General features: G+C 45.2%; 1 protein-coding gene across 2 annotated transcripts; it reads right to left on the bottom strand.

The window, feature by feature from the left end:
- Window positions 1–1,472: 1,472 nt before the first annotated feature.
- Window positions 1,473–20,409, bottom strand: LOC309365085 (killer cell lectin-like receptor subfamily B member 1B allele B). 2 transcript variants are annotated; one of them, XM_081903227.1, is made up of 6 exons: window positions 20,069–20,408; window positions 14,802–14,903; window positions 8,843–8,983; window positions 8,138–8,292; window positions 4,074–4,186; window positions 1,473–2,540 (listed from the first exon to the last, which is right to left on the bottom strand). In XM_081903227.1, the coding sequence occupies exons 1-6, from the start codon at window positions 20,301–20,303 to the stop codon at window positions 2,417–2,419; spliced, it is 870 nt and encodes a 289-aa protein (XP_081759353.1). In that variant the 5' UTR covers window positions 20,304–20,408; the 3' UTR covers window positions 1,473–2,416. The 2 variants fall into 2 exon arrangements, with proteins under 2 accessions (XP_081759353.1, XP_081759354.1); XM_081903228.1 differs by lacking the exon at window positions 14,802–14,903 and having other exon boundaries at window positions 20,069–20,409.
- Between the last annotated feature and the right edge of the window lie 2,016 nt (window positions 20,410–22,425).

Raw genomic sequence — 22,425 nt, 5'->3', positions numbered from 1 at the left:
CAGCAATTCACCATTTAGAAAAAGAAAACCTCATGAGAATTCTTCTGCATTTTGATACAAATTTATCCTACTATACACATCTTTGTATGCAGTTTTAACGAATGTGCACATTTCCGAAAGAAATTTCTCTTAATGTGAATAATTTTTGCATGTTACTTTCTCTAGTACAGTGGTACCTTGGTTCTCAAACTTAATCTGTTCCAGAAGTCCGTTCCAAAACCCAAGTGTTCCAAAACCAAGGTGTGTTTTCTCATAGAAAGTAATGCAAAACGGATTAATCCGTTCCAGACTTTTAAAAGCAACCCCTAATACAGCAATTTAACATGAATTTTACTAACTAACAGGACCCTTGATCCATAAAATGAAAGCAATAATCAATGTACTGTACTATAAAAGAAATAAGTCAGTATTGTAGATGATAAAATTTTTTATTTTTTTCTTCTTACCTGCACTGATGATAGTCATTGTTTGGACGGGGGGCTTTTATCCATTTCTGCAGTCACACAATCAATCAACCAGTAGCTGAACTGGATTCCACACAGTCACAAAAGCAAATTAACCGAAAAAAACCTCAAAAAGAAAAATGCAAAATAAATAGCAAAAACAAGAGTGCCAAACTTAATCCATTCTGGAAGTCCGTTTGACTTCCGAAATGTTTGAAAACCAAAGCACAGCTTCTGATTGGTGCAGTAAACAATATCTGACAATCACATCAGACGTTCAGCTTCTGAAAAACATTTGAAAAACTGGAACACTTACTTCCGAGTTTTCAGCATATGAGAACCAAGGCGTTTAAGAATCAAGGTACCACTGTATATTATTTTCTATGCACATTTACCCCTAATAAGTGCATTGGCTGAATAATGGCATCACAAAATTTGGTTAAGTGTGAATTTTGAAGGCATCATGTTTTGGTTCTCATATTGTTTCAGAAAGTACAATTTATTCCGCCCCTCCAACTCTTTCCCCCTTTTCTTCCTAATGTAACACTAATGTCTCCCAACAAATGAAACTGATCTGTAGAAAATGCATCTGGGAAAAGCGACGTTGCACATACTTTTGTAAACTAAGAAATCTTTAATAACCTGCCAAGGAAAATAAAGAATTTATTTATGTATGCTACAACAGCGGCAAGAGTCTTGATAGCACAAGGATGGAAGAATGAGGAAACCCTGACAAAAGAACAGTGGCAAGAGAAATGGATGAACTATCCAGAACTGGATAAATTGACATATAAACTGTGAGATAAGGACAACTGTAACTTTAAAAAAGAATGGGAACTTTTTACAAATTGTTTAAAAAGACAACAAAATGAATTGGACTCCTTGGCAGATTTTGAATAAACATACACAAATTTATTAAGGGTTAATATAATAGATAGATAATAAAAGGATATGTACAATTTTACAATATGCAGAGAATAACATAGTTGTGAAATCAGAGAGAGGAGCTGAGGGAAGTCTTGGGGGAGGGTTCTTTGGGAAGGGGGGGAGGGGGAAAATAATTAAGGTGATTTGTTTTGATGATTTGTTATGTTGAAATTGTTAATATTATTTTTTTAAAAAAAGAAATCTTTAATAAAAATAAATTTTAAAAAAGAGAAAAAGGAAGTGCAACTTATACAGTGGTACCTCAGGTTACATACGCTTCAGGTTACAGACTCCACTAATCCAGAAATAGTACCTCTGGTTAAGAACTTTGCTTCAGGATGAGAACAGAAATCATGCTCCGGCGGCGAGGCAGCAGCAGGAGGCCCCATTAGTTAAAGTGGTACTTCAGGTTAAGAACAGTTTCAGGTTAAGAACGGACCTCCGGAACAAATTAAGTACTGAACCCGAGGTACCGCTGTATTAATTTGGTTGTAAATGAGAATTTATTTGGATTACTCCCTCATGACATGAGCTACACCTGTCAGAAAAGGGGTAGGGTGAAGTTAAAGGGGGACTGTGTCTTTTACATGATCCATTAATTTGTCTGTCCAGCTCCGGAAGGTGGGCAAGTTTTGGCATTTTCTAAGAACCCCCAAGACCAGCAAGAAACCACTGCACTAACATTACTATTTCCACTTTGCAAAGGGTATCCAAGGATTTCAGATGTAACTTAGGGTATGGAAATTCTGACTTTCCATGTTCCACCTCTTCCAAGCTAAGTGGGTGAGTCACTGTGGCCAGTCCTGGACTTCAACACTGTCTCCAGCATTTCTGGGAAAGAATCACACCCAACAGGGACACTTCTGCAAAGTTTTAAAAGACCCACTGATTTTGACATAGAAGCGCTTTTCACAAAGAACAAACACTGTCTCAAAAGCAATCTTTCCCCCCTTTGATTCGGCTCCACGTGTCAGGACAATCGTCGCAGGATCTTGCCATCGTTCTTGCATGGGCTGACGTCTTCTCTTTCCCTCCTTTGTTATTATTTACACCAGACGAACTTCCGTCTCGCAGATCCACTTGGCTATGGCACTGCAGGCTTCTGAATTAACTCTGTTCCCCTTCAGCATCCCGCAGCTGTTCGCTTCAGCAAGACCCGTGACTTGCAATCTGCAGAATAGAGGAGAAAGTCAAGCAAAGAGCATATGTTTGGCCAAAGCTGCTTTTTCACCTTGACAGTGATGGCATCTCTCCCTGCCCCCTTTATACTCCTAAGCTGAGTTTCCAAATGTGCACTGTCCATTTTTAGCTATCATGAACAAAGCTTCTGGAACTGAGCACCAGTTCCTTTCTCTTTAATTATTCTTATTACTTCTCTTCAAGGAGCTCAAGGTGGTGTATAGTAGGGAGGTTCATAAAAAACTTTTTTTTTTTTTTTGAAAATGCTTACTCCAAAGGTCTTATCTTACTACACTAGGAATTGTATAAGCCATATCTGAAATTTCATGCATATCAGTTAATATCTTGACCCTGCTCCACTGAATTGAAATTTCAATCTTCACAACATAGGAAAACAGCCAAGTAAACAGCTATTTTCATGGAGGAGGGTCAAGATATTAACCGATATGCATGAAATTTCAGATATAGCTATATAATCCCTAGTGTAGTAAGATAAGACTTTTGGAGTCATTTTCCAAAAAAAAGAGAGGTTTTTTATGAACCGCCCTAGTGTACATGGTTCTTGCCCTCACAATAACCCTGCGAAGCAGACAGAGACTGGCCCAAATTCACCCAGGGAACTTCATGGCCAAGAGGAGATTGAACTCTGGTCTCCCGGATCCCAGTCCAACATTCTAACCACTACACTACAGTGGCTCTCTCAGTGCTGATGTGCAGGTGTGTTGCAGATATAAATGGCTTACTCTGATGCTTGGAGTTTTTTCTGTGCCTGTTTCTTTCTGTTGAAGTGGGGGTGGTGGTTTCCCCTGTTGGAGTTTTCTTGTTTGCTTTATGTATGGTTTATGGCTGGCTTACTGTGTAATGTGTGTTTTCTTGCATCTGTTTCTCACTCTTGATGTGGCACTTTTTTGATGATGTTGTTCTACTCCTCTTTATTGGTTTTTTAGAATGTATGGAAGACATCGCAATTTGACTGGAGAGTGTAATTGACTGATTGGCTCCCCACACAGTGAAATTGTTACATGTATTGTGAATTCATGTATTGTGTATTCCACAGATGAGCAAGCCAGGATATTAGCAATATAACAAGAACAAGAACATCCCATTTCAATGGCAATCAGAAAAGGAAGGAAGGAAGGAAGGAAGGAAGGAAGGAAGGAAGGAAGGAAGGAAGGAAGGAAGGAAGGAAGGAAGGAAGGAAGGAAAAGAAAAGAAAAAGGAGAAAATGAGAGAGAGAGAGAGAGAGAGAGAGAGAGAGAGAGAGAGAGAGAGAGAGAGAGAGAGAGAGAGAGAGAGAGAAAATTATCTGCTCTCATCATGGTTTGAGCCTTTGGTGTCTGCATATTTAAAGATAAATCAGCACAACCAAGTGTAATGAAGCAGATAATGATCTCAAAGGGTAGATAACTGTACAGTAAAATGGAAGAAAACTGTAGAGGAGGTGCAGAATAACACTGCGGGTAGAAGAACCAACACACATTTCCAGCCAAAACCAGTATGAAACTGTAGGATGGAAATACTCACAGTGTGTCATTTAGTGGGGAGCCATCAACCCAAGACCATTCATGAGCAGGAGGTATGGTGGTCACTCCAATCCACAGAAGTTGCCCTCCATCAGTTTTATGACGGATGAAATCCTGTCAAGGATACAAGAAGGACATTGTAGGGTTGACGCATGTCCTCTTTCTCCCAGACACACCCTATTTTTCAGGATTAAAATTTCTTTCTGGGCAAATTTAAAAAATTTGTCCAAATATCCAGGTGTTTTATTTGTTTGTTTACAGTAACCCATTTTTTAAAAAAATAAAATAAAAGCAATTTTAAAAGCCCCAAGTGCCGCACTCCCATCCATTGCCATTTTTCATGAATGGAACGGGAGCATTCCACAGCATGCACATGCCCTCTTCTCCAGGGCCAATGAGGATCAGCAGCTGTAGGCCAGCGTTGTGGTCACATGGGCATTTTGAATTACAGTCAGTGGCAGAGCTTCATACTCTGGCACCGGGGGGGGGGGAGGAGAGCAGGCGGGGCGGCACTGGCATGCGTCTCAGAGGCAGGGCACACATCCTGGGGGCATGGCATCCAGTGCACACATCCACAGGGGCATGGCATGCATCCTGGGGGCATGGCACCCAGTGCAGGCGGGGGGCAGCCGCGATGGCACCCCATCGGGATCGTACTGCCGGGGGCGGTGCACTCCCCCCGCACTCCTCTTCCTCCACCAGTGATTACAGTGCCTGTGGTTCTACTCTGGCAGGCCCTTTAAAGTTAAGAACATTGCTGCCAGGGTTTGTCAATCAGAAGGTCAGTGGTTTGAATCCCCGCGACGGGGTGAGCTTCCGTTGCTCGGTCCCAGCTCCTGCCAAACTATCAGTTCGAAAGCACGCCAGTGCAAGTAGATAAACAGGTACTGCTCCCGCGGGAAGGTAAATGGTGTTTCCGTGCACTGCTCTGGTTTGCCAGAAGCGGCTTAGTCATGCTGGCCACATGACCCAGAAGCTGTACGCCGGCTCCCTCGGCCAATAAAGCGAGATGAGTGCCGAAGCCCCAGAGTCGGCCACGACTGGACCTAATGGTCAGGGGTCCCTTTACCTTTACCTTTACCAGCAATATATCACAACTTTTAGAGCCTACATATACTAGGGGTGTTTAAAATGAGAGTCATCACAGCGATCCGTATTTAGGCAAAGGTGTCCTCCTTTTTTGTTCTTCACAATATAGCAACCCTAGAAATATGCATTTATAGATTGACCTTTAAGGCAGCTGGTTCTGAGGTTAGATAGACCTCACATTTAAGCTCTGCTTCTGAACAATGGCAGGGATGCGGGTGGCGCTGTGGGTTAAACCACAGAGCCTAGGACTTGCCGATCAGAAGGTTGGCAGTTCAAATCCCCACGACGGGGTGAGCTCCTGTTGCTTGGTCCCTGCTCCTGCCAACCTAGCAGTTCGAAAGCACGTCAAAGTGCAAGTAGATAAATAGGTACCGCTCCGGCGGGAAGGTAAACGGCGTTTCTGTGCGCTGCTCTGGTTCGCCAGAAGCGGGATAGTCATGCTGGCCACATGACCTGGAAGCTGTACTCCGGCTCCCTCGGCCAGTAAAGCGAGATGAGTGTCGCAACCCCAGAGTCATCCACGACTGGACCTAATGTTCAGGGGTCCCTTTACCTTTACCTTTTCTGAACAATGGCAGATTTCACAACACGCACCCCCAACTCTGCTCAGCTGTTTGGAGTGACCTCTCATAGGAAGATAGGGCCACCATTGTGACTGTGAACCACATGCTGCATTACCCCTTACCAGCTATGACCGTCATTCCAAAATTGCCCCTCCCCAGGTGCAATTAGGCTTGGGAGGAAAAAGCCTCCTTGTAGCAACAACTGAAGGCTTTTTAAAAGCCTGGTTGCTTGTGTGAACTTCTTGGAGATAGCACCTTGGGAGGGGGAAAGCTCTCGCCTCTGCAATATTCTTGGAAAAGTCACAGCTGGGGAATTCCTTTGAAGATTATTTGTGTTGCTTCATTTTAAGAGAATCTTGGCTGCGGAGAATTCTTCTTTTGTCAGAGGGTTATTCATAGGGAGAGAAGTTGGTTCCCGTGCTCAAAAATAAAGTCTGATTAAAGCATGATGCCACCGCAGTGGCATCATTTTCAGAAAATTTCCTGTTCATGTCAAGAAGACACATGACTGCTCTGCTTGGCTGCTCTGCTTTTGCCAACTTCCTGACACTGCAGGTTTTTGTGTCAACATTTTCCATTCTAACTCAGTTGCAGAGACTCTTAATAATCCACAAGAGTTTGGCAAATTTGGGGGTTGCAGTTTGCATTTGAAAAAGGAAGGAGAGGTAGCCACTTTTTAATTTTTTTACATTACTCTAATTCCAGGAAAACCTGAAAACCTTGGGAAAGGGGCCTATTTCTCTCTCAGAAAAGATGTATTGTGAGCCTACCAGTCAGAAAGCATTCAAGCATTTTTGTAAGCGTGTAAGTCTCTTATGTAGTAAACATTTTACAAAGCTGTGGACTGGATCCCATTGACTTCAACAAGGAAGTTGTACATATTATTCTCAGCACCACTCCTAAAGGCTTGACTATGGCTGTCTTGTAATGTGCACTTACTCTTTCTCAAACTTTTTTTTTTTGTATTGGTATGGTGATACTAGATTAAAAGATGATTATTTTGGGGAAACAAAAGCTCCACACTAGTTTTCAAATTCTTAGTTATAGCGTAAGCTATTTTGCTTGTTTTAGACCTTTCAGCATTCCCTTGTTCGCTGTATCCTTATCATCATTTTTTTCTCATGCAGCATAAAAATATCCAGTCGTTTAATTCCTGGTGTTCATACTAAATTGTCTGATAGCTTGGCCTTTTCATAACCCAATATATAAGGTAACACATGCTCTGAAGAAAAGGTCACTGCCTTTCCATTTCCCTGGCCTGGCCTTCACATCCTCTCAACCAGTAAGTAGAGTACAGGGACTGGCTGGCGCTATGTGCCTCCCCCACCCTACCCCGGCCAAAAAATGCCCCACTAGAAATGCAGCTGGCTACAGGGCCAAGGCATTCCATTCCATATGATGTCAGGGACTAAAATTACCTCAGTATACAGAGTCTTGAAATAACCCTTTGGAAGTCCCTCCTATTACACCTTAGAGCAGGCTTCCTCAAACTCGGCCCTCCAAATGTTTTGAGACTACAATTCCCATCATCCCTGACGACTGGTCCTGCTAGCTAGGGATCATGGGAGTTGTACGCCAAAAACATCTGGAGGGCTGAGTTTGAGAAAGCCTGCCTTAGAGAGGCATCATCTCTACGTTCTTCAGGGCACCTGGGGGATACTTTCTACCTTCAACAAATCTTCTAAGTGGAGATATCTTTCTCACGCAGCATCTATATTGAGTTTAAAACTCTTTTTATACATGTAATTGGTCTTTTATAAGTTTTAATTGTGTGGCGAAATCACGTTGAAGCGCTTCACAGGAAGTGACTGAAATCAAATAAATAAAGGTAAAAAGACCCCTGACCATTAGGTCCAGTCGTGGCCAACTCTGGGGTTGCAATGCTCATCTCGCTTTATTGGCCGAGGGAGCCGGCATACAGCTTCCAGGTCATGTGGTAAGCATGACTAAGCTGCTTCTGGTGAACCAGAGCAGCGCACGGAAACACCGTTTACCTTCCCGCTGGAGCGGTACCTATTTATCTACTTGCACTTTGATGTGCTTTCGAACTGCTAGGTTGGCAGGAGCAGGGACCGAGCAACGGGAGCTCACCCCGTCACGGGGATTCAAACCACTGACCTTCTGATCGACAAGCCCTAGGCTCTGTGGTTTAACCCACAGTGCCACCCACATCCCTCTCATCAAATAAACAAAAGAGCAGAAAACCCAGCTTGACTGCAATAAAAAGAAAAATAAAGAGGTGTAAGTACTTGTAGCATGATGAATGGGCTGTGGATGGCAGCACAAAATGGCTGCCATCCACAGCCACAGCAAAAAAAGGAGGTGAGCGTACGCCAAACCAGTAACTATGGCCACAACAAACAAAGCACTGACTACACGCACCAACAAAAGAAAGTTATTAGTCAGGACTTACCAATTCCACCTGTTTTTGTATCACAGCAAGTTGAGAGTCTTTTGCTGCACAGTCATTCTGGCTCTTGTTCCAGGTTCCCTTCTCTCTGGAAATCCAGTAGCACTTGTCTCCATGGCGCTGCCAGTTTTCCGGGCAGAGCTTGCAATCTGAATTCTCTGGAAGAAGAAAAAACCACGAAGCCAGGTGTGCTGTTAGAGGGCATCCCTTAGGCTCTGAACCTCCACCTCCTCTTTCAAAAGCAGTTTTCTATATTGCTATTTACTGTGCTTACAAGATGGCTGTCTCTCTGAAAGCATACCTAAATCTGCATCTTTACATATGTCAGCACCTGCAGATTTTATGCAAAATTGTACAATGGGCTTGTGTCCTGAGGTTTTTTTTTTTACACAGCTAGCATAGCCAACCCGATGCCCGCCAGATGTTGAAAACTACTGGTACAACTTCCATTATCCATGACCAATGGCCATGCGAGCTGATGGGTGCTGTGCTCCAAAACATCTGGAGAGCACCATGTTGGCGACCCCTGATCTAGCACCACCTGCCCCCAGGCAGAAGCTCATATTGGTTTACTTGAACCAGTTCTTTTGTTAACCACATGTTTTGCAACCTTTTCGTTGGAATCAACGGGACCTGCAAGCCTTTGACTTTAGTTGGATCATCATTGTGCCTTTATCAACCAAAGGCTACTGAAAGCTCAGGTGTTACCTGCTATGTGATTGCTGTGTGGCTTGCACAGAAACTGCCGCAAAGTCTGACACTGCTCTGGGGTGGTCCTGGTCTGCTGTGTTCCATTGCTGGGTCCTGGGCAGGTTTGTGCCTTCGCCAGAGCTTGTTTCATCTGAAAAACTTTAAAAGGCATGACTATTTAGGCGATCAGCAAGATGAGGATAATGGTATGCTTAAGATTATTTGAAAAGAAAATGTGTTGTTGGAAATACAGAAAAGTTGCTGCCACACTAGTCCTTTTCTCTGGAATTGCGATCTTTTATGCAAAAGTATGGGTTGGCTTGTTCCATTTGAGTGTTTTCTCTTTTGTCCTCCAATGTTTCCTAGACCAGATTTCTGGCGTTGTGTGTGTTGCAGTTCCAGTCTCTCCAGTACGGACAGGCAGACCCAGTATCAGCAGCTGCGATGGGCTTAATACTGACACTGTTGCCCTGGGATCCTTTTTTGGGTGCTCCTTCAATGAGCAGTGTGGGGAGGGTGGCTGCCATAGTAATTGCCCATTGTTCCTGTGGGATGCAATCCACTGGGAGCAGTCAAGTATAACATTCCTTGTTTTGCTAGAGTGGACATGTAAGGGAATGTTTGGTCCAGTCAGTTGAAACTTCCTGTTCCTCCTGGCCTTCCTTCCTTGCATGTGACTACAAGGTGGGTGTGACCTTTCCAGACCTGGTGAAAGGCCAAGTCACACTGCTACCTTCCTCTTTTTGACCTTCTTGTTTGTCCTGCCTGCTTCCTGCATCACCTGGACTGTACTGCTGGCTGCCACGGAAGTTCCCCAGGTTATCTCCCATATGGGGGTAAACTTGTTTGTATATGTTTGTAACTTTAAGCCTTAAGCCTGCCTTCAGGGATCACACTGTGCTCTGCCTGACCATAAGTAACACTATTTTTTGTTACTTATGAATAAGACTGTGGTGTCTTTATTCTTTTAGGAGGGATTTAAAAGAGGCCCTACCAGGAATATTAGAACATATCTCAGTCTGAACAATCCAGCTGAATTGCTTATTGTCTTAAGAAATTCAGACAAGTTTGCAACCAGCTTTCTATTGTGTAAGAAGGGGAATGCACTCTGCTAAGTGAATGGGAGAAAAGCGATGGCAAACCTAGACAGCATTTTAAAAAGCAGAGACATCACCTTGCCAACAAAGGCCCGTATAGTTAAAGCTATGGTTTTCCCAGTAGTGATGTATGGAAGTGAGAGCTGGATCATAACGAAGGCTGATCGCCGAAGAATTGATGCTTTTGAATTATGGTGCTGGAGGAGACTCTTGAGAGTCCCATGGACTGTAAGAAGATCAAACCTCTCCATTCTGAAGGAAATCAGCCCTGAGTGCTCACTGGAAGGACAGATCCTGAATCTGAGGCTCCAATACTTTGGCCACCTCATGAGAAGAGAAGACTCCCTGGAAAAGACCCTGATGTTGGGAAAGATGGAGGGCACAAGGAGAAGGGGACGACAGAGGACGAGATGGTTGGACAGTGTTCTCGAAGCTACCAACATGAGTCTGACCAAACTGCGGGAGGCAGTGGAAGACAGGAGTGCCTGGCGTGCTCTGGTCCAGGGGGTCTGGTCCAATAGTCGGACATGACTAAACGACTAAACAACAACAACAAAGTGAAGAAACTTGCTAGCACAAGTTAGGAAGGATATTAATAACATATCCTCTCCAGCAAACCCTCAGCATTCCCACAGTTCCCACACAGTATCGCTATGTCCTCTGGGGCCTTGTGGGCAATTACCATGATGTCTCCCTGGTATTCTATCAGGGTCTTGCCACTGCCACCACAACTTCCATTCTCTTCCCCCTGTACACAGGAAGGAGGAGGGGTGGGCCGCCAGCCACCAATCAACAAAGGCAGGCAACACAGGCTCCCCACCCTGAACAGGAAAAAGCAGGATCTGCAGAAAAGAAGATTTAAGAGGGTGCCCTCTCGGTAATTCCACCTACAGCCCCCAAGTTGCAGAATTCCCTCCCCAGGGAGGTACACCTGTCTTCTCATAAAGCTTTCAGCTAATGCTGAAGATGCACCTCTTTACCCTAACCTTCGAGATCTGAGATGTTTTCAGGGTCCACCTTATTCATGCAATGGCAGTCTGTTTTAATGGTTTTTAACCCTGGATTTTAAGTACTTATAACCCACTCTGGGATCTGCTACAGCAGGGAGGGTAATCAATTTAGCCATGGTAATAACACACCCTGTTCCTCTGCCCTCTTCCTATCTCTCCTGGTTCTCCCTCCTCCTCTGATTCAGCTTCTGCCTCTCATTCTGGCCTCCTCTCTGCCACAGGCTCCTCCTGCTCACTAAGCCCTGTTACCTCTCCAGCTTCTGACACCTCCTCTTCCTAGTCTCCTCCCTCTTCTCCCTTCAACCACTCATCATCATTGTCCCACTACCAATCCCTGGGCTCTGAGCCCTTTCCCCTTGCTGCTTCCCCAGCTGGCTCCTCCCACCATTCCTTTGCGCCCAACCAGTCTATGCCACCCATGCTTTTTGGGCACAAGCCGGAGAGGTTTTCCTTTTGCACCACCACTTTCCCAGGGAAAACCCACTGTGTGCCACTGAATCGTAACGAACGTCAATCACAATTTTCTGCGCTAAGTAGCATGCTTTCCCTGGAAAGCCAGGGACAAAAGAAAAACCTCTTGAACCCGTGCCTAGAATGTCAGCAGCACTCCAGGGCTTGTAGTATCAAACCAACCCATCACTAAGAACTGCAGCCCTTACTCACTGATGGTGTGACTTGCTGCACATTACCAAACACATTCACTCACACACATACCACACAGAGGTATTTCCCCTCCTTTTCACCTGTGAAAAACTAAATTCTCTAGTTTCAAGAGAAAAATACCACCAAATATCTGCAAAGGCATTGCATCTGCAAGGCAAGCTTGCCTCAGGACTCCCCACTTAGCCCCAGGTCTCCAACAAAGGAAAATAGGGAAAGTGCCAATACCTAACTTAACAATTCGCTGATAAATGTATCTATGTACTGGCTCAATGGGAAAACTTTAGAAATTCATAAGAAATCACTTGTATCCATCTTCTCAGTTCAAATGGCATTTAGGACCCAGGGAGAGGTTAGTGAGCCCACCATCATCCCCAAGATGTACAGGTTGTAGTCCTGACGGGTGATATCCTGCCCCAAGAGTGTCAGACAAATAACCAACTCAATCACAATGCCTACCCACCCCACAGTGCGATGAAGCCCAGACAAGACAAAGTATTTGACTTGACTCAGGGACCAGGGAACTGTAAATGCTTTCCTTTGTACTGTGACAGAGTAAGTGTGAAAGACTATATTTGAGTGACAGGGACATGTCTGGATCTCAGGTTCTACCTGAGACCACACCTTTTTCTGTGACATATCTATGATATCTTGATGATGCATTCTAAGATGTATTATGGGAAACTTTAAGAAGATCAAACCTGTCCATTCTTAGGGAAATCAGCCCTGAATGCTCACTGGAAGGACAGATCGTGAAGCTGAGGCTCCAATACTTTGGCCACCTCATGAGAAGAGAAGACTCCCTGGAAAAGACCCTGATGTTGGGAAAGATGGAGGGCACAAGGAGAAGGGGACGACAGAGGACGAGATGGTTGGACAGTGTTCTCGAAGCTACCAGCATGAGTTTGACCTAACAGACAGGAGTGCCTGGCATGCTCTGGTCCAGGGGGTCACGAAGAGTCGGACACGACTAAATGACTAAACAACAAAACAAACCCTTGTTTGGGGCCTCTGGCCGCTTCGTCTTTGTGGTAGCGGGAAGTCTTGTTGCAATAATAAATATCAGGCCTACAGGCCGCTGTTTTGCTTCTATCTTCTGGCTGAAGTCTTTTGCTTGTGACCCCTGACTTGAACCTATGGGAGTCAAGGTTAAGTGATTGTGGGGTGCTCCAAGGACTCCCTGCTAGAATATGCTTTCCATTTTAAGCTTTTATGCATGAAGACTTGGTTACTGGTTGCCTGGTAGTTCCACAGCTTGCAGAACAGAATATTTATAAGAGGACGGAGACGAAACCAGTTGAAGTATCATATCTGAACAAATGTGAAAAGATAGTGAAGGTTTGCTTTGAGAGGCTGAGCTATTTTGCTTAAGAACAAGAGGCTATTTCCCATAATTTATATTTGGGTGCCTAATTGAAACCTCTTTGACTGTGTTTCACACTGCGCTTTGGTTTCATAACCAAACACACCCGGCACTTCTACAAGAGATATTTCCCTGCGCATTCTTGTGGTTTGACTATTTTAGGAACTATGAGCTGACAATGATGGTGATGATCGTGCTATCTAACATTATCTTTCCCCTTCCTGCTCAGATTAGTTTTGACTCTTAAAAAAACAAACCAAGGAGCATGTTTATCATATAAAAAGAAATGCAAGGCTTTTTTTCCTGAGGTCCTTAAGAACAATTTCCCCAATTTCATCATGAGTGAAATTTGCTGCTTGCTTTCTGAACCAGTCGTTTCCACAACCACATAAGTTGCAGACGCCACAACAGAATGTCCAGTTGCAATTTGGGGGGGCATTTTTTAAAAAAGCAATTTTACTCGTAAGTCGCACGGGGCACCATTTTCACTCTAGTGCCGCCCGCAGTGCCAGCCAGGTGACTCATGCTGTGGCGCACAGGGCAGCAGTTTTATTCTTGAGTCCCATTCACCACACATCTCAAACTGGTCACAATTAGACCAGGCCAATCTGCAAAATTTCTGTGCAGTGAGAGAAATATGGGAGTGGGGGAAGAACGCCTAGGAAAACAACCCCCTTTATTCAAATTGGTAAGGTTACAGTTCAGTCCTATATATGTCTACTCAGAAGTGTGTCCCATGGAGTTTAATGGGGGCTTACTTCCAGGTAAGAAGGTAACTCCACTTACCTTGGAGTAAGCCTCAATGAATTTAATAGGACTCCTGAGTAGACATGATTAGTCCTGCACTGTTTGTTCTCAACTCTCCTGATAATGGATCAGGAAGCTATGTCCAGATGGAGGCATTGTCTTGCAAACAGAGTCATGTGCAGAATTGACACATGAAGGGTCCTCTCTCTCTTTCTTTCTCTCTCTCTCTCTCTCTCTCTCTCTCTCTCTCTCTCTCTCTCTCTCCCTCCCTCCCTCCCTCCCTCCCTCCCTCCCATGTGGCCAGCATGACTAAACCGCTTCTGGAATAACAGAACACAGTGATGGAAACCAGAGCACATGGAAATCCCATTTAACTGCCCATCTCAGCGGTACCTATTTATCTACTTGCACCGGTGTGTTTTCGAACTGCTAGGTTAGCAGGAGCTGGGACAGAGCCACAGGAGCTCACCCCATCGAGGGGATTCAAACTGCCGACCTTCCTTTCAGAGGTGTTCGAAAAGAGTACAGTTGGCACTTTTTGAGTCTTGCCGTTTTCTGTTGCCAAAAAGTGGTATGTTCAAAGTGCTGGCTTTTTGATGCAAATGACAAATAGGGAGCAGACACTTTTCTTTTTAGCTACAGCTTTAGAAATTAAAGTTGCAAATTGAACTTTTCTCTCCCTGGCATAGTATATGATGTCAAGTCCGAGAAAGATGTGTGTGGTTTGACCAGAGTGGCTCTGGTGCTTTCCTAACCCCTGCTCTGAGTGGATATACACTGGTACCTCGGGTTACAGACACTTCAGGTTACAGATGCTTCAGGTTACAGACTCTGCTAACCCAGAAATAGTACCTCAGGTTAAGAACTTTGCTTCAGGATGAGAACAGAAATCGTGCGGCGGCAACGGGAGGCCCCATTAGCTAAAGTGGTACCTCAGGTTAAGAACAGTTTCAGTTTAAGAATGGACCTCCAGAACGAATTAAGTTCTTAACCCAAGGTACCACTGTAGAGCCTCACTGTGGCAGTAAAGTACAATTTGTGGTACTCCATTAAGTACAGTTTGTGGGCACGTGGGTAATTTTAGGCCTTAAGGTACTTACCCCAAAAGCCGAGCCCTATCACAGCTCCCACTAGAATGAGGATTGCAACACATACAGACCCAATGATGAAGCGATGCCGTCGAGCTTGTCTGAGCAGGTCATCTACAAGAGCCAGCGATAGGAGAACAAGCTTAGTATGAGGGCATCTGAACAAAGGCCTATCCATCCTGCTTGCCACAGTGCCCGATACCAGCTGTATTGCATCCTTCACTGGTGCCTAGGGTGTGAGTGCACACGCAATATGGAGGACCAGGGGCTGGGCATTGAGGGTAAACAAAACCTGCTGCACAAGGCCAACCCTCGCTGACATGTGGGCACAGAGGGTTCATGGGACTGCCCTGTACCACCTACCATATTTTTCGCTCTATAGGATGCAAGAGACCACAAAACGCACCTAGTTTTTGGAGGAGGAAAACAAGAAAAAAAATATTCTGAATCTCAGAAGCCAGAACAGCAATAGGGATCGCTGCGCAGTGAAAGCAGCAATCCCTCTTGCTGTTCTGGCTTCTGGGATAGCTGCACAGCCTGCATTCGCTCCATAAGACGCACACACATTTCCCCTTACTTTTTAGGAGGGAAAAAGTGAGTCTTATAGAGCAAAAAATACGGTGCCTGCCTGCCCACACACACACACAGGGGGAAGTCTGACTGGCTGATCTGGCTCTTAGTAGGTGCATTGCTCCAACTCTGGCCAGGCAGCTATTCAGCGAGGGGGACGAGCGCATGGGGGCAAGGCGAGGCTAGGCTAGGCTCTGGGGCCCAGAGACCCCAAGGAGCAGAAAGGGGGGATCCCTGTGTGGGAGTGACTCGCTTGTGCTCCCTCAAAATTATGAAGAAGAAGAGGAGGAGGAGGAGGAGGAGGAGGAGGAGGAGGAGGAGTTTGGATATCCCGCTTTATCACTACCCGAAGGAGTCTCAAAGCGGCTAACATTCTCCTTTCCCTTCCTCCCCCACAACAAACACTCTGTGAGGTGAGTGGGGCTGAGAGACTTCAGAGAAGTGTGACCGGCCCAAGGTCACCCAGCAGCTGCATGTGGAGGAGCGGGGAAGCGAACCCGGTTCACCAGATTACGAGTCTACCGCTCTTAACCACTACACCACGCTGGCTCATGAGCCCTTTCTAACTAAAAAACTGAAAATGTGTAATCTTTCTGCACTGAGGAATTGCTCCAGCCCCACCCCTTGATCATTTCAATTTCCCCTTTCTAGATCTACATTATCGTATTTGAGGTATTTAGGTAGAGTTTGGATGGCCATCTGCTATGGATAGTTTAGTTGAGATTTCACATTGCAGGGGGTTGGGCTAGATGACCCTTGGGGTCCCTCCCAACTCTACAATTGTATGATTCTATGATTCTAATCAGGGCTTGGGCCCTCTGAGCTGTCCCCTAACAATGCCCTGAATGAACGATAGTCCCACATTCTGATCCATTTCTAAACCTACATCAGAAACTGCCAAAAATGAGCTCTAGATAGGGCTCCAGATATCCTGGAATGGCAGCGACAATAAAGGTCAACAATTTTGCCCACATTTTCACTTTTGGAAAAGCCCTAGTGCCCTGTGGAATGCCCTCCCATCAGATGTCAAGGAAATAAGCAGCTATCCTATTTTAAAAAGACATCTGACGGCAGCCCTGCTTAGGGAAGTTTTTAATATTTAATGCTGTATTGTTTTTAACACTCGATTGGGAGCCACCCAGAGTGGCTGGGGAAACTCAGCCAGATGGGTGGGGTATAAATAATAAATAATAAATTGTTGTTGTTGTTGTTGTTGTTGTTAATCTAGTCACACCATAGATTTATGTAAGACAGGGATGTGGAATTCATGTCACTCCAAGGTGTCATTTTACTCCCGCTCACATCGTCCCCAGCCAGTGTGGCTGAAGGTCATTACTGCCCCCTGGAATCATGGTTCAGTGACAGTGCTGCCAAGAAGGAACCACATAGTCTTAAAGTATGGCTTTCATGGCAGAATACATCTGAAAGAAAACTAGGGTTGTGAATCCTGGGAACTGTGTTTTGTCAAGGAGGTAAACTAAAGTGCCCATGATTCTTTGGGGGAAGTAATATGCTATCACATGGAACAGACCCTCGGCTCCCAGAAACATTATTACCCTGGTTATAAGGTGCTAAAACTACTGATCGAGAGACAGAGATATTTCCTGGAGAATCAGTGGATATAGGAATCGTTGCTGGTGTGATTAAATGGGATTGTAAGCAAAGATGAGTTGAAAGATGACTTGGCCAACACAGGACTGATCTTAACCACTTCCTGTGAACTTACATAGGAACAGGCAATTGAAAACAGCAATATCTTATCACCCCAGACAGATTTATTGTCAGATAAGCTTCCTGCAAGTGGCCAGCCAGCCCAATACATTTTCTTGAGTGAACAAGCCAAACCCTGTGTTGCAAAATATAAGTCAGCAACATCAAAAGCAACACTGTGTTTTTGATATTGCTGACCCAAAACATTTTCTTGCCTGAACAAGATGACTCTGCTCTGGTATTCCACATACTGGTCAAAAGAAATGGCAGTTGACTCTCACTTCAACTCGGGCATTAGGGCAATCTCCTCCACACATGGAGATAGCAGGCAGCAAAAAGTAGAAATAATTTTTAAAAACAGTGAAACTATCAAAAAACAGAGAGCTTCTTTTTATACAGTGACTCATAAAGAGATCAAAACACAGACTGAAAGGTGAGAGTACAGAGTGACTCATAAAGGGATCAGATGTTTGTGTGCGCATGAATCTTAGAGGCTGTAGACAATCCTAGCACATTCAAATGTCATAATAAAAAAAAAAGATAAATGTGTGGTAAAAATAGGGTTGTGGGGGAATGCATCTCTTGAGAAAAGATGGTTCCCAAATTAGACAGATACAGGAAAAAGTCCTCTTTCATGCTTTGATCACAGAGGAGACACAGAAAAGACACTTCTTAGCAGATCTCAGGGAACAGGCAGTCTGGCAGGGCAAGAGACTGGGGGTGTAAGGAGGCAACAGTTTCCATTCCATCCTGCGCTGTTGCAACCAGCGTTGTGCAATCATTTTGCTACTGTTCAGATTCCACTAAAGCCTACATCATTCATCTCACTATTAGCTGTGGCTAAAACTAAAACACCATTAATTGCACACCCGGAAAAAAGAAAGGACTGTAAGAAACTTTTCCTTGTCTTTATATTTTCCTGGGCAACCAGCCGGAAGCTTCTGTCAGCACCCTGACACCTTATTATTGTTTTTTGAACATACAGAAAATAATACATCCATAATTGCTAGCCTACTCATGTGGACATGCGCCTACACCTGTTAAAACAGATAACTGAAATGACAGAACTGATGCGGGTTCCACAGGAAATAGCAAAACCCTCACAGTCTAGTCAGTTTTGTCAGGGGGCAAATTATTTTCCAATTCTCATATGTGTCAATCCGTCATGTCTCATGCGTGCATCACAACTCAACCACAGAGTCTTCTAAAAGGAAATAGAGAGGTGTTGGCAATTAAGTATTGTTAATACAATGGTACCTCGGGTTAAGTACTTAATTCGTTCTGGAGGTCTGTTCTCAACCTGAAACTGTTCTTAACCTGAAGCACCACTTTAGCTAATGGGGCCTCCTGTTGCCACCGCGCCGGCGGAGCACGATTTCTGTTCTTATCCTGAAGCAAAGTTCTTAACCCGAGGTACTATTTCTGGTTTAGCAGAGTCCTGAAGTGTATGTATCCTGAAGCTTATGTAACCCAAGGTATCACTGTATATATGTCTAATAAATAAATAATAAAACATATATTTTTTCTATCTAAATTTGTATTCCATCTTCACTCCAAGAAGCTCAAGTTGACAAACATACTGTAAAAAGTTAGGGGTTAAACTAAACAGGATTTTTTGTGTATGTTTTTTTCCAGTTTCCTCCAAGGCTGTGATTTTATAGCTGTAAAATGAGATTACTGCAGAGGCAGGGACTGCCAAACTCGACTTTATGGCAGATTGAGGGTCTCTCCTGACTAAAACTGCATCTCCCCATGCCGCAGTGGACTTTGGGGTCTCCAATTTTAGCGGTGCCCTGTGAGGCGCCAAAATTCAGCGCGCCCCTACCTCACCTTCCATTCTACACAATAGTTGCTGAGCCCCCTGTGGGCCCCCCTGAAGCTCCCCACCCAATGTGGCCAAACTGATCACGTTCCCCTAAATCTGCCTCTGCCCCATGTATTTCTACCCAGATACATTGGTCCTAGCCACACCACATTCCTTTACCACTTTAGCAGTCATGGAGAATCCTGGGAATGGTTGTTTGTTAAGGGTGCAGAGTTTTGTAATTCTGGAGGGTCACACCCTTACCAAACTACCTTTCCCAAGGTTCTTCATGATGGTCAAGGGGTGTAAGAGTGCTTTAAATGTATGGTGTGACCATTGTTTAACTTAGCCGAGAGGTATGAATGCTGATGGTGACAGCTCACCGTCTGTGAAATACAAGAAGCGATAAGGCCACATCACAGGTATGTGAAGCTGCACATTATGCACCAAGAGACCAAACAAAGGGCAAATCTTTTGTAACACGTACAGTGGTACCTTGGGTTACATATGCTTCAGGTTACATACGCTTCAGGTTACAGACTCCGCTAACCCAGATATAGTGCTTCAGATTAAGAACTTTGCTTCAGGATGAGAACAGAAATCGCGCGGCGGCAGCAGGAGGCCCCATTAGGTAAAGTGGTGCTTCAGGTTAAGAACAGTTTCAGGTTAAGTACGGACCTCCGGAATGAATTAAGTACTTAACCCGAGGTACCACTGTACTCTCATCTTACCATCTTTCCAGTGCCAGGTAAAAACTCACTTCTCCCAGAGGTTTGATGGATTACGGCTGCGTACCCACCATGTAGTTAAAGCACATTTACAGCACATGCCTTCCCCCAAGGAATCCTGCAAACTGTAATTTGTTAAAGGCGCTGGGAGTTGTAGCTCTGTGGGGTATAGACTACAGTCCCCTGTATTCTTTGGGGGTAAGTCGTGTGCTTCCATCTCTAGAAGAAGACTTGCCACTTGGAAGAAGGATATCAAAACCAGAAGGCACTCAATATTTAACACACATTTGAACACATGGCAGAAAAGTGGGGAAGCGCATACCTTAGTCACATCAATGCAGAAACCAAGTAGTGAAGACTGGTCACTTGAACACTCCCTACAATGTCTGTGACTTGCGATAACCCCACAGTTGCTTTCCTTAACAACTTAGAAAACTCCCAATTTGTATAGGTAAGCCGTTATTTACCTTGCATCGGGAATTTGGGCCTGTGTCTTCCTTGATTCTCCCTCGGTCGAAAGTTAAAGTAGCAGGGTGCATTTTCCACCTGGCAATGTGCCCGAGATGGATGTGATCCCTTGTTCATGATCGCAGGCTCAACTCTGATCCCTCTGATCGTCAGGCTCAACTCTGAGGGGGAAGCAGCTCTTGACAGCTTGTCAGAGGCACCAGAGAGAAGTTTGCACAGGAAATGGCGCCTCATCAAACTTGACCAACCTTCAACACCTCTGCTAATATGTCTTTTGATTACTCAATGCTGCCTATAGTCTTTAATAACAACAACAAAAAGACAGAAAAGGGAAAGAAACCAGTTTCCGTTGCAAAGTTAGGGGGGCCCAGTTTCAGAAGAAGAAAAATCTTGCTCATCCTTTGCACCACCCATCCCTTGGTTGTCTCTCTCCCTATTGTATTGCCTCTGAACCAGGGACCTTGGGCAGTGCTGTGTACATCAAGGGCGGGGGACCAGTTACCCTCTCCATGTTGTTGTGCTCCTAATTCTCATCAGCCCTATCCAGAGTGAGCAATGGTCAGGGAAGATGGGAGTTGTAGTTCAGCAATGACTGGAGGATGTTGTGCCTGGTGGTACATCAAGGCCTCCTAGACTGCAGTCCTAATCTCACATACCTGGAAGTAATTGAGCTCATTGAATACAATAGGAGTTATTTCTGAGTTTAGGATTTGCACCTCAAGTCTCTACTCTGTCAACGTACTTGAGTTGCATGTGATTCCCTAATCATGATCAAAACTGGTGAGGTGGAGCAGATCTCCAATTGTCAGGCTCAACTCTGGAGGAGGAGCTCTTCATAGCTTCTCAGAGGCAGGCAAGACGCCTCAGAAAATCTCTGACAAACTAGGCCCTGAGAGACCAGGGCTCAAATCCGCTAATCAGCCATGAAGCTCAGTGGGTGACTGTGATGGGACGATGAGCTGCTTGTGCGTAAAATGCAAGTCCCTCAGAGTTTGATCAGGTTTTCAAACCTCTGCCTGTGACGGAGCCCCTCCAGCATGGCTGCGTCAATCACTAGTAGAATCCGAAAGTGGCTGCTTTCGGAAACGTTTCCAACATAAAAGCTCCTTAACGGAAACACGTCGTCTGGCCTCTCGGCGTGACAGTTTCCGTCGAGGTGTGGGTGTCCCTATAGGAGGTCCTGAGACCTCCCCACTGGTTTCGCTTGAAGCGTCTCTGAGCCATCCCTCCGACTCACTTTCCCTTGGAGTTCTTGCTCGCCCTCTACTGGTTCCCTCTTCCGCTGCTACTGCTCTCTCAACCTCAGGGAGCCTTTGCACCTGCGGCGCTTTAGATGTCAGTTCCCTGACATCCACCTCCCCTCCAGGGCCCCCTTCACCCCCTCCCGTCTCCTCTCCTACTGGCGGTGAGGAGGTAAAACCCCTGAAAGAACCTCCCTCATCTTCCGACGTCGCGAACACTTCCTTCCACTTGTTGCTGTTCCTACTCTCTAGGTACTCTTCGTCATCAGAGTCCACTCCATCTTCCAACTCCGACTCCGCGAACCCTTCCATTTCCTCTTCCTCATCGGTGGTGCCGAAATACTCCCTCCTAAACCTTGCTATAGGCTGAGGTTTCCTCGGGAACCTTTGGTGGAACGTTTCTGTTAAAACCTCGTCATTGACTTCCTCTGCACTTACCCAGGTGTTTTCTGACTCCGGTTCCCCTTCCCACGCCACCAAATACTCCACCTGATTACCCTTCCACCTGGAATCGAGGATTTCCGCTACATGGTTGCGGCGTTCCCTCTCTTCCAAGGCTGGTCCCCTGACGTGCTCCCCTTCACGTCCCCCCCTGTATGGTGACAGTAACGACCTGTGGAACACTGGGTGCAATTTCATGTGGTTGGGTAATCGGAGTTTGAAAGCTACCGGGTTGACCTGCTGAATCACCTCAAAGGGTCCCAATCTTCTGGGCCTCAGTTTCTTACAACCCCCTTTGAACGGCAACCCTTGGGTTGACAACCACACTTGATCCCCCACCCTTATGGTTTCACCTTCCCTTCTGTTCTTGTCTGCCTGCTTCTTATATTGTGCCTTGGCCCTTTCTAAGTTGAGCTGGAGCTGCTGATGGATGGCTTCCATCTCTTCTACAAAATGTTCAGCCGCTGGAACGCTCCCTCTCTCCCCTCCTTCCCCTGGAAATGCCCTGGGGTGACACCCGTAATTAGCCAAAAAGGGACTCATCCCTGTGGACACATTCTCCGCATTATTGTAGGCAAATTCTGCCAACGCCAACTTTTCGACCCAATCGTTCTCTCTGTCATTGACATAACACCTAAGATATTGTTGAAGAATGCCATTTGCCCTTTCCGCCT

Source organism: Podarcis melisellensis, assembly GCF_964234715.1.
Source record: "Podarcis melisellensis genome assembly, chromosome: 2".
Taxonomy (NCBI): Eukaryota; Metazoa; Chordata; class Lepidosauria; order Squamata; family Lacertidae; genus Podarcis; species Podarcis melisellensis.
This window is presented reverse-complemented; position numbering and strand designations above follow the sequence as displayed.

Bases quoted from the DNA above. Each gene is read 5' to 3' on its own strand.
- LOC309365085 (XM_081903227.1), bottom strand. From the start codon at position 20,303: ATGAGGCGCCATTTCCTGTGCAAACTTCTCTCTGGTGCCTCTGACAAG. The intron at 8,984-14,801 runs GTAAGTACCTTA...TGCCTTTTAAAG, and splicing joins GATAGGGCTCGGCTTTTGGG to TTTTTCAGATGAAACAAGCT. The intron at 2,541-4,073 runs GTGAGTATTTCC...TCTATTCTGCAG, and splicing joins TCCCCACTAAATGACACACT to ATTGCAAGTCACGGGTCTTG.